We start from the raw sequence: 12,790 nt of genomic DNA on the forward strand, positions 1-12,790 counted from the left end.
TGGTAGAGAGGTACTTTTTAAAAACCATAGACAGACAATCGATAACAACTTAATAACATTTCCAAACAAAATTGTCAAAATGTTTCATGTCAGCCCAAGTCACTCAAAGCTTTTTCTATTTAAGAAGACCATAATGAGGAAAAAAGTTGAAAAGCATTGCTCTAGTCTGATTTTTTGTTTTATTACTGTAATATTGTAGTTAACATTGTATATGTATAATTGTATATATTATTTTAATATTGTAGTAGGGAGCAGCTGACTATATGACCAAATGGTCGTTTGCTGCTCCAAGCTAATCAGATTGAATCATTCAACACCTATAATATGCATTTCTCTATGTTTATGAATTGTAGGTACAGTATGTATGTTATTGTTGTGTATCGTAGCCTACTGTTATAGAATATGATTAGCAAATAAAGTTATTTATCTCTAACCTAAAAACGATAATGTTTAATGCCAACCAAAAAGCTAATACTGGTAGTAACTATCCATTATTTTAATCAAGCATATTATGATTTGCAGGATTTTTTTCTTTCTGTTGTAGTATTTGCACTGATCATGCCAGTTTATATACGGGCAGGACAACTTGACATACCAGCCCCATCCATCAGTTCAGTCGGAAGCGATGATGAAGCAGACTCATTCATTGTTGATCCAGATCAAATATTTGATCAACTTCCACATCCCTATCGTTTGATCGACAAATGTCTCAATCAAATTTTAGATGACGCTTGGGAAGTTAGTGTAGAGAGAGAACAAAAGCGAATGGAAGAAGCAATGAGGATATTACCACCAGTGTGTCATCCTTCGTCAACTGTTGAAGAATTTGCCAACCAGTCATGTACATGTCACAGTGATGATAACCGTTACATATTTGTTGGCTTCTCAACTGGAGAACTTGCTGCCTTCGATTCAGCAACATACAATCGTATAGTAGATTGGAACAGCACTGACTTCAATGCTTGTTTTGATCACATGACATGTACTGTCATTGGTCCAGATGTGCATCTCATAGCTGCTATTGATGATATGGGATTTGCCTATTTGTTTGTATTTGTTAATGAAACTTTTCAAGTGATCCACCTGATGAACGAGCAACCAGAGGGGAGTCCTAAATCAAATGCAACAAGATTTAATCTTTCCAAGCACGGAGACTACTGCGGCTTAGCTTTGGAATGTGAGGATGCCTCGTGGTTTGACATTTATAAACTTCCTCGAGACGCTTGGCTTCGCGAAATTGAAACAGCCCAAAGAGAAGCAACCAAACGTGCTCAAACAAGTTCTGAGAGCATAGCAGTAACCAATAGTACCACTGATGTACCTGTAGCACAGTCAGAAGTACTTGAATATAAGTTCTCTGCCATGACTGCTGTGCTAAAGGTCAGGGGCCCGGCTCCTCTTATTGGCAACAATGCACAGATGCAACAAGACAACGTAGAGAAAGTAGGTTTACACAACACTGTTGGAAATGGAGGAACTCATTTATTCACACAGACTCATCTAGATATCCGGAGAGCCATGATAAAGAATGTGTATGAGGAACTGCAATCACATGACATAGGGGATGCTACTCCAACGACTCCTATGTGGCATTTTCTTCTTCCCAGCCGTATGCAGCCGGAGACTATAGGGTCTCCAGAAAACATTCCCGTGTCAGTTTGTGTGTGGTGGAAAAATTCATGCATGGCTCAAGTTTATCCCCTTCACACCCTAGGCAAAAACGTCAAGGACATAGAACTGAAACCAGACCTTGTGTGGCCAATGTGTGGTATTATTACAGCGTCAACTGTCAGTGATTGCACAAACATTGTAGCATTTGGATTTGAAAGTGGACTGGTCAGTGTACTAGACAAGCATTTGTGTATACCCCGAGGGATTGTATATGTTGGACATTCATCCGCTGTGAAAGAAATCTGCATCATAGATGGGTCTTTAATCGGCTCTCCATCCGTGGTCAGCAACCCACCCCCCATATTTTGTTTGATAGGTCTCAGCAATGGTGCTGTTGTATTTTTAGATTGCGCGGTAAACCAGTGCAGAACCATCATACCCCCATCCGGTACCTCACAAGAACAAAGCATTTATATCAAACCTTTGGTTGATAGATGTCAAGTATTTCTATACAGCACAGAAACCACTGGTGCAAAACTTTGCGACACCTTGACTGGGAATATTGTTTGTGAACTTGGTGTGACGGAGTCCCTTGAAGATCCCAAATGTAGATTGACATTTTCTTTTGATGGAGGATTTTTGTTTGTTAAAAACGATGATTTAACCGTTCATTCGTTCTGCTTAAGAGATTACCCGATTCTGAGTAACTTCCAGCGAGATAATTCTCGCATCGTTCCTTCTTTGATCGTTAAAGAAACTGTTGAAGAAAGATGTCAACGGCTTCTTACTGAACGGATCAACAAACAATCCAGGCGAACCAGCGAGATGGCATCCAGATGGCGATCCATGAAAAAGGAATTGTCCATTTTATTGAACACAAAACTTCCCGATTCGCGCAGCAATTCCAACGCAACTTCCACTCCTTCGTCCAAATCGTCGCCAAGTATTGAGCCGATTACGTCGCGACTAATGCGGTAACAAACTGACAAAAAAAATGCAAACAGATTAATTGTCATTTAAAGAACTCTATTAAAACTAATGCAACGTTTGCAAACGTTACATTAATAGAAAAAGGGCCTGATTTTCAGACTAGAATGGTTATCCATGTCTTGCATTAAAGCCTATATGTATAATATGGCTTTTGTATTAAAAAAAGGAAAGGAATATCTTCTGACACATGCTACTCACAAGCCACCACAATATTATTTTTGATATGAACGACTCGGTTGCATGTCTTGCAATAGAAATGAATTTGTTTTCACGTGTGTCAGCTCAATCTTAAACAGCTAAAAAATTCATCTTCAGTCACACTTATTCTTATTTCTGTATGAATTATCATCATCTTAACTGAAAATAATTTGACAGATCGGAATCGATGGTTTAGCTGTTTAGATTAAACTGTCTGGTCTGAAAATAAATTTGCTTAAATCATTCTTGCGTGTAATTTATTTTAAAAGGTCACTTCAACTCATTCAAATGTTTTGTACTAGATGAGATGCTGCAGCAACTTGGAAGAGAAACACCGATTTTTTCAGAGTGATGCAAATTCTTCCTGTTTCTTAATGACCTTTAAGGCACAAGAGATTATCTTATTTATCATAGTTTGTGTTTGTACAAATCGCATGCTAAGTTTATTGGTATGTTCTACTTGAAAAGTGTAGTTTTCTGATATGTTTCAAGGAATGATTTCAAGTGCCAAACTCCGTGTACTTGTGATTAGGTATGTTATCTATAATATAGCCGCCACATCGGCTTTAAAACCGCGCATGGTTTTCCTTATATATTTGTGAAGTGACTGGTCTGTTACTTTTATGTTTAAGTTTTGTACGTTTCAAAACATGGTAAGCTCTTCTGGTGCAAAAGAAGCAGAACTACCACAAGATGTTGTTACTGCGCCTTGTAGGCTTAACAGATTGGCTTAACTTAGCCTACACCAGAAAAGCGTGTTTCGTGCTTTAAAATTTAATTACTGATGACCTGTCTCATTCATTCGTTTTGTTCGTCTGTTTTTGCTATTTACTGATATTTCTCCTTCGCTCCATTGCCTAAGTCAGTACCGTAGATCAACAATTTGTGAAGTAAAAGATTTATAGTAGCCTACGTTTTTCCATTACACTGTTAAACGTTCTGTTATAAAATTGGATAGGCCTAGTTGTTTTTCAAAAATACATTAAAATATTGTAAGGTTATTGATCATAGCAGTTGATGCTCAGCTCGTATTGACATAGCTTTCAAAATCCGTATGGCCGGAATACACCACACCAGTGAAGCCAAGGTTAACCTGCAAGCTGTAGCAAATTTCAAGTTAAGTGTGAAAGGTAGATGTAGCGGACGCGGTAGTCAACACGCGCGCTCATATAGGCTACAGCCGTCAATGAGGACGGCGACATTCCTGGGCATAACTGGCGAGGAATGACCAGGACACGAAGTCGTCTTCTCTACTGCCTTGTTTATCGACTGAACTTAACAGAATAATGCTTGGTCACAACTAGAGTTCTTCAAGGCTGCGTTATTTATTAACTCGGCTTCAAACTGCCGAAGAACAGAATCCAAACACACCGAACGACTAAATAACTGCACTACCAAAACTTAGTTCAGCATACTGGCGTACTACATTATTAACTTCATTACAAAGGAAAGAACTTTAACTTCGGAAAGGAAGAACTTCGTTTTCACTTTCATTTACAATTGCATCTTGATTGAAAAATAGAATTTTACATATTAGGCCTACCCTTTACAAATTGCATCTTTTTCTTACAGGTTACATTTCACCAGCCACATCCTACAAGCTACTTTCTACAAGCCTTTCTACATCCTTGATTACAACATCTATAGCCTATCATAGTTTCAGTTTCTTAAAAAGAACTCCAGTTTTGATTGGAGAGGCGCAGCCACAAGCATCGCAAACTCTACACGCGACCACATAACGCAACACAACAGTAGATCTACGTGTCGATGAAGTAGCCTACAGTAGAAATGCGATTCAGGCATAATGCAAAAATTGATTACAAGACTGCATTCCGAGAGCACGCGGTATTTGTTAATTGGAGAAGAAGTTTCTTGAATTGGACTTGACGTCAGTGAAGTGACGCGCGTTACGTCAGAGAAAATAGCTCTCGAGCGCCACAGTAGACTAGATTTTAAAAACATTTAATGAGAATAAATAAACGTGAGTCATTGCGTTACTGTGAGCTAGTTTTGTGAAATGCCAACAGATGTTCGTTGTAAATTTTCGAAAATTCTTAATTCCATTCTTCTGCAAATGACAGGCATTCGGCCGTGGTGCTTCTAAATTAAGCTAGGCCCTCTTGTGTTTCATGTTTTCAACATGGCACCCTTTTACCAGGGGACAAACTTCAATTGTCTCTCCAACCATCATTAAACTTCATTTCTTATTATTAGGTTTATGCATGTAGAGGGAATAATGCAAAACATTGTGATATCCTGTCGATAAAGAATAGCATGAACAGGCGATAACCAAATGTCCATGGAATATTATTTCTCTGCACCTGTGATTCTTCAAATATCACCACTGATCAACAATTTTTCAAGGTAGTTTAGCTTCCAAGATGAAGTTTTTTTGCACTTTGAGAGCGTAGGCTACATTGAAATAGCGTAGCCTATGTCAGTTTAAATATTTTATTTTGCATTTCTACGTTTAGTAATAGGCACTGTCTGTAAAGCCTACACAAGTTTTCAATTTTTTGTGTGGTTGCAGCCTAGGCCTCATCTACATCATAGCCTACCTTATTAAAAGTCTTGGTAGGCTATCCTTAACACAGCCCACAACAGCAACGATCAGTGAAATAATTAGCTTACATGCTCGAAAATTCAACACAGTAGTCTAGGCCAGCCGTGCTCAACTAGGGGTCCGTGAAAGCTTACATTCTTATTTGACGTCAGCTGCATAGCCAAGTGTCAAATAAGAATGGAAGCTGCATAGTGCACAGCCGAGTGGACACAAAAATTGGCTTCATTATGCCTTCCCGTTCACTAATCTAAATCTTCAAACATCAGGTGTAAGCCTGGATACGACAAACATTTGATGCATATTGAAAAATTCTATTGGTATGCTGTTGTCAAATAAACCTTAAACTCTGCCCCATTAAACACATACATAATTATATGAAATCCAGAGTCTCTAATTTTTTGGGGGTTCACTTTTTCAGCAAACTTTCTTGTAGCCTACGGTACGGTACCTATTTTAAAAGCTCTGGATGGGGTTCAACCCCCGAGTTCAACCGTGTAATCACCACTTGTTAGTTGTATTTGAAATGCAAGTTAGACTCTGCGCCACTGATCAAATCTCTTCCCACGCTCATCGTTAAATGCTGCTCCATGGTTTGGTAAAAACAATAAGACCTGAGTTATAAACAACATGATCCTTTCGCGTTTCAGTTAAAGTTTGCCAATCTGAGAGAGATCATGCGGAACGAGCTGATCGGAGATTCCTTCAATTTTTTGGCTGTAGCATTAAAATAAAATAAAAAAACAGTCGCCAATTTATTTATTTTTATGTTGATTTGTTGTCTACAAAGGTTGAATAAATCTAAAAAAAAAACTAATCTGCAGGCTGGGTTTCAACTCTCTTGAACAAGTAGCTAAGTGAAAGTGCACAACAGAGCCTGTGAGGAAATTTCTTCATTTATAATAATAGTAATATTAAAGTTCAATAGTAAGGAAATTTGTGAAGAAATCTAGGCCTATCATATTTTGGAGGAGAAATAGACTCATAAACAAACTCTTGCTAGTCATTCAGAAATATTGCAGTCCCAACTGAAGAACTACTGTAAAACTTTATATTTTTATATGAAGTGGCTATTATTACCCACTTATTGCCATGGTTACAATCAGGTGTTGCCAGAGTTAGGATTAAAGTTAAGAAGGGTTAGAGTTAGGAATAAGGTTAGGGTTTTGATCTTTGCCCAGGACTAAAAAAAAAATTCCAAAATACAACTTTTTGTTTTCAACAGCTTTAAATTTTTCTCAAGTTAGGGAAGAATTCCTTATCTGGCAACGCTATTGAAGCTATATTCACACTATATTATAATCATGGTGTAAATATAGCCACAACCTATATTATATGTTCATAAGATTTTAGCTTTTGGACTAGGCTAGTTCTTGATAACTTGGAGTTTATGACTTTTTATGCTGTAAAGATAAGTAGAAATGAACTACCGTAATAAGCACATTAGTTTGTTGGTTTTGAATCTTTATCCTCTGACTGACAAAGCTTTGATAAGTTATTTCTGGTATTTTCGTATACCGGTTACTTGTAGAGGCTTTTAACGCAGGGCCAGTTGCCGAGATTGACAGAGTGAAGTTTTTCAATTGTTGAAGTGTTGTTTCTATGGAGTTATTCCAGCCATTAGGTGCCGGTGAATGAAGAAAAGTTCTTAGAATGTGATGCTCAAGCGCACACCCTGAGAGTCGAACCAGCGCTGCTTGATCTTAAATCTTCTTTGTGCATAAAGTCACACACTAATCAACTAAGCTATTGGAGCAGACTAGATGGATGCAACCTAGTTCGTACCATGAACAGTTCGGACCGTCAGCTCGTACCTTGAAAAGATCGAGAAAAAAAATTAAAAAGCCGAAGTCGCCAATCGCAGTTTCCGCAATCATTTTAAAATTTTCCCCTGAAAAGATCGAGAGAAAAAATAGCTCAAAACCGAAGTCCGCTGATCGCAGTCTCCACAAACATTTTTCCGCAGTTTCCGCTAACTCTAACCATAGAGTAATCTATGCTCTAACCCTCGCTGATCGCAGTTTCCGTTAACCCTTACCCTAATTCTAACCATAGAGTAATCTATGCTCTAACCCTAACCTTTGCTGATCGCAGTTTCCGCAAACATTTTTCTGCAGTTTCCGTTAACCCTTACCCTAATTCTAACCTTAGAGTAATCTATGCTCTAACCCTCGCTGATCGCAGTTTTTCCGCAGTTTCCGCTAACCGCAGTTTCCGCTTACCCTAACTCTAACCATAGAGTAATCTATGCTCTAACCCTAACCCTCGCTGATCGCAGTTTCCGCAAAAATTTTTCCGCAGTTTCCGTTAATCCTTACCCTAATTCTAACCATAGAGTAATCTATGCTCTAACCCTAACCCTCGCTGAATGCAGTTTCCGCAAACATTTTTCCGCAGTTTCGACAAACATTTTTTTGCAGTTTCCGCTAACCCTAACCCTCGAGTTTGTTTCAATTTGTTTGGGGAAACTCCGATCAGCGACTTCGGCTTTGTGCTATTAAACTGCGATCGGCAACTTCGGCTTTTTTTAATTTTTTCTCTCGATCTTTTCAGGGTACAAACTGACTGTACGAATGGTTCAAGGTATGAACTAGGTTGCACCCAGACTAGATTATGCAAGTTGGATACTTCATTTTAACCATTTGTCCATCAACTTATATGTAGACTGTAAAATTTTTGAGTTTCAAGACTTGAACTGTTGCCATTGTTCACTTGTGCAGGTTTAACAGTTGACCTACCACTGTTTGGATTCAAAGAAAGTACCACTGTTACCACAAACTAAAAAGTCAAAACAAAACTGAGATGATGAAACAAATGTGTATATTCAGGGCTGCCAGAGTGTCGGGCATATCCGCAAATGAAACAAAAACTCAAATTTTGAAACTAAGTTCTTAAGCTAATGCATAATATTTCAGTTAAGATTAAGGCAGTTGGCTATTTGGTCGGCTCCGGTCTTTTAATCTGAAACACTATTTGACCAGTCATGACATTTTTTTTTTCTTCTTTTTTAAAGCAAAAGACGAGAGGAGAAGAAAACAGTGCCTATATAAGTTCTAAATTCAATAGTTTTATTCAACTAGCAGCGCGTGCGATGTTTCTCGGGCTGGTATTCTCAAGGCTATGAATTCGATACTACCCAGAAGCATTTTATTTCAATTGGAACCATGGGTGTTAGGGTGGCCAAAAAAAATGGAAATTTTTTATTTTTGTTTGCACACCCTCTCATTTGAGGAGGATTCATGAAAAAATGACACTGTGAAAATTTGAAGTGAATCCGACAAGAGGAAGTGCTCTCCCATCGACCTCTAAATTTGCTTTCTTTGGCATAATTCGTCAAAATTCCTTGAATATGTGACGTAATTCTTTTTTGACTTATCTACATTGCAGTCCTGATTGCAGTTGCAGCATTTGTGTGTTAACCATTGTTTTACTCTGAATTTATGATATAATAAGTGTTTCCACATGCAGAAAAACATAAATAATGCACAAAATAGATCACATTAACAAGCGTTTGGTATGAAATTAAATGCACTGAACTTTAGCGAAAACCGTATAAAAGTACGTTCACCAGTCACAATCGCAACGCTTCAGGTGACAACACATTGCCCAGAAATTGCAAAAGAAATGTTTGTAAAGAGTCAAGCCATTGATTTTATTTAATGGAGCTGTTGGCATGTTGGCTTTTACTTGCACTTGTTGGAAGCAGCTTTCTGTGGTGCTCGATCACCTGATAGAGGAGCTGGCGCTGTTGTTCATTTTCCGTAAGGACTTCATTGAAGTCAGTAGCTAATTTGACTGCCCAGTGCCCGCTCTGCACAATCATTGACGACTTTGAGATCATGGCATGCAAGAAATAGCAGCCTTCGATTAAATGCCTGCTGCATGACAGTGATAGCTCCAGTGTGGATTCCCGTATTGCTTGATGTCGTGTCAAAACAAAGTGCAGCTAAGTGCTCTGCTACAACTCGTGTATGAATTCCACTACTTTTTGGCCCATTAGTAATCCCGTTCCAACAGGCAGCTTCGGAATGCCAAGCAGTATCTCAACATGCATACCAGAAACTACAATGGCCAAAGATTCGCACTTTGTGCCATTGGCATTAGTCAAATGTTTACCATGAAAATGAACAACAAGTGGAACTGTAACTGTTGGTTTAAATTTTTGCAGCACTGCAGCTGCCAGGCTTTCACGTGAGGTGTTTCGAGCATTCAAGACAGAGGAATGTGACATTGTCAATTCATTTATATCAATTCCAGCTGCAGCAAGAGCAGGGCTGCGATTTTTTCTTTCTTGTCGAACGACCAAAAATTCTGCGTTTGTTTGTCGAATAGTGGTATGACGTCACAAAAGTCAGATTATAAGCATTTGGCCGCGAATTACTTCGTGATAGAGAATTTTTCCTTTGGCATCTCTTTAGTCTCGCTTAGTACGTTAATGGTTATGCACGTACCCGCATGCAAACACAGTTAGGAGCAAAACATGCAAGTTACCAAGAAACACAGCGAAGATAAAGCAAAACATGAACTGCAGTCTTGCAGATAAAAGAAAACGGAACAATACCACGATAATACAAAACAACGGCGTAATGCTACAGGCCTACAGCGTTTAAGGTGTGCCGAGATGGCAAACAAGCCTCTTCGTACAACATTGCAACAAACTACATGCAATCGCGTAAAGTAACACAAGAACGAATTGATTAATAACAGTGAAAAGGAAAGAATATTAGTAACAACACAAACATTAATGCCAGGGCATGCTTGCTGCTAGATCTTGATTTTGCTGCCTCTGTATGACTTTAGACAGGAGATTTCGAATGCTTTGCGACGTTAGGCTACTAAACGCTATTAGCTGGAAGTTTACCTGAATGATAAGTTTAAAAGTGGCGTAGTCACGTGGCAATGCTTCTTTCGATAGCTCCTTCAAACAGATCCCACACTTCACTCGCTGTTTGCTTAACCGCTTCTCGGTAAGACCGACCGAAGCTTTTGCCATCCGTGTTGTCGGAGGATTCTTTCATTTTTTTGTCATTATAGGATACTGACTAACTGAAGACTATCCTATCTGTAGTTGGGCAAAGCTATGCTGTTCTTACAACTTGCCTATTAGGCCTACCTTGCCTTGTCCACTCCCAGTGACTACCTACTATTCCTCTAGAAGCGAACTCTTATATATATATAGTGACATTTCTTATCTGTGTTTCTGATTCTGAACATCTGGTCGGAAACTAGGCTATTTTCTTGATGTAAAAAACTTGCGTAATAAGTAGGCTTTATTGTGTTCTTTTATTGTGTGCTTCTGCAATTATTTTCTCCTGTATCAATCACCTGCTTTAAGTTATATAACGGAAAGGAAATCTTACATTTGTTTTCGTCATCATGCACTGGCTACATAAATCCATCATTGTTAAATCTTTCAAAGGATGGCATCTCGCCTGGTGCGAGACAAATTTCCTGCAGATGTCCAGACTTCTCAGCCAGCAAACTTGTTTATACATGTCATGCAATGTAAAAACGACGGGTTTTGCTAGCTGGGTTGTGTGTTTTTGTGAATGTGCAAAATCGCCCATTACGTGATCACAGGAACTCTTTTAGTGGAAGGAAGTGGAGTTGTAACCGTGTTTATCTGTCTACTATTCTTTATTCACATTGCAAAACATTTCTGCAATCTTGGAACAACAAGTGCATAAGTCAGACATAAATACAAACTTGCAAACACGTTGACAACTAAAAGTAGCCTACTTCGGTTATTTTATCTATAAAAGAAACCCGTTGTGTCGAATAGCATGAAACGTGTGTGGCGAAATGTTTCATGGCAGGCGTTAGAACTTCGATCAAAGCATTTTCCCACAATGTTCAAAATGTTCTGGAAGAATACTCCTTTTCACAAAAATAGCGGCTTTTTTCATCTGTATTTCTGAACATCTGGTCGGAATTTACGCTGTTTTCTACATGTGAAAAACTTTCATAGCAAGTATCCAACAGTCATTTTACCAGAGCAATATTGTTAATTGGCTCAAACGGCGAAATACAAACTGGCATATACGTTGACAACTCAACGTAGCCTAGGTTATTTCATCTATAAAAGAAACCCGTTGTGTTGAATAGCACGAAACGTGTGTTGCGAAATGTTTGATGCCAGGTGTTGGAACTTCGATCAAAGCATTCTCCCACAGTGTTCAAAATGGCGGCCCTGACGCCTTGGGAGTTTCTCGTGTGAAGCGTCGCTTTTAGACCTAGCTTTGAAGTACCTAGCGCAAGAAAGTTTATGTAACTTTTATGATTGCATCACGTGATGCCCCCCCCCCCCCCCCCGATTGTTCCTCGACCTGACGACGTTTAGTCCTCTCTCAGTTTTTTTTTTCCTTTGTATTTTCCTTCTTTTTTTCGTTTTTCGTAAGGCACGGCGTTTGTCGAATAGTGATGGCGCGTGTCGAGTGACCTCGTCACCAAAAAAGGCAAAAATCGCAGCCCTGAGCAAAAGCAGGAGTGACGATCATCATTGCTTGACGACTTGATGTTATAGTTCTGTTCAGTGCTGCATTAAACAGTGGATTATCGATAATGCAGCGTTTTGGTAATGGCTGCTCCTACTGGGTTTTCTTTTGTTTTGGTGTTATTTGGATTTACGGTGCAAACAGTGGGTCACTGGAAGAATCTTCATCATCTGCTAATCATTTTCAGATGAGAAAGCAGCAGCACTTGATGGTACTGGATCAATGCGATTTCTGTTGCATCTCTGTTCATCATCTTTGCGCTTTCTATACTTTGCAGCAGCTTGCCGATGCATTGGGTCCTCTGTTGTCATCAGTATCTGTCATGCACCAGCACCACCTTGGTCTATCAAAAACTGGCAGTCTTTTGGTATTGTTATGCGGCATTCCCAGTTAGCATGTGCAATATCAAATAATGCACTTAAGCTCTGGGTGAAGTCAGCTTCTGAGGTCAGCTGGGAAGCTGAATTTCGCCTCCCTTTGTGCTTTGATTCTGCTATATGCTCTTGATGGATGCATTTTAGTTTGGTAACAACGTGAGTCTTTGCAGTGGTAGCGATATTAGCTTTCAATCACAAGAACTGTACTGCAAGCAAGTGGCAGTGTAACCTTATTGATCTTCATCTCGTAGAACCACACCCCATACAGGCAGCTGACATAGCCCCTCAAGGGAGTCAACATTAGAGAGTGGGTGTCCATTTGTTGACTCTCTTGAGGGCCATGTCAGCTGCCTGTATGGGGTGTGGTTCTTCGCCGTCTACTACGAGATGAAGGTCAATAAGATTGCACTGCCACTTGCATGCAGTACAGTTGCAGATGAAGTAATATTAACTACTACCATCTATGCCACTTTTTGGTTTGCAGCACCATCAATATCTGCTCCTACAAATGACCTAGCAATGTTACAGCTCACAGAGGATTATAAAGAGGTTGACAATGC

General features: G+C 39.2%; 1 protein-coding gene across 1 annotated transcript; it reads left to right on the forward strand.

Moving 5' to 3' along the window:
* The first annotated feature begins 532 nt into the window (after positions 1–532).
* Positions 533–3,854, forward strand: LOC145770317 (WD repeat-containing protein 93-like). The gene has a single exon (XM_082581918.1). The coding sequence runs from the start codon at positions 559–561 to the stop codon at positions 2,587–2,589; it is 2,031 nt and encodes a 676-aa protein (XP_082438044.1). The 5' UTR covers positions 533–558; the 3' UTR covers positions 2,590–3,854.
* Positions 3,855–12,790: the final 8,936 nt, after the last annotated feature.

This window comes from Aplidium turbinatum, chromosome 5 (genome assembly GCF_918807975.1).
Source record: "Aplidium turbinatum chromosome 5, kaAplTurb1.1, whole genome shotgun sequence".
NCBI classification, from domain to species: Eukaryota; Metazoa; Chordata; class Ascidiacea; order Aplousobranchia; family Polyclinidae; genus Aplidium; species Aplidium turbinatum.

Bases quoted from the DNA above. Each gene is read 5' to 3' on its own strand.
- LOC145770317 (XM_082581918.1), top strand. From the start codon at position 559: ATGCCAGTTTATATACGGGCAGGACAACTTGACATACCAGCCCCATCC.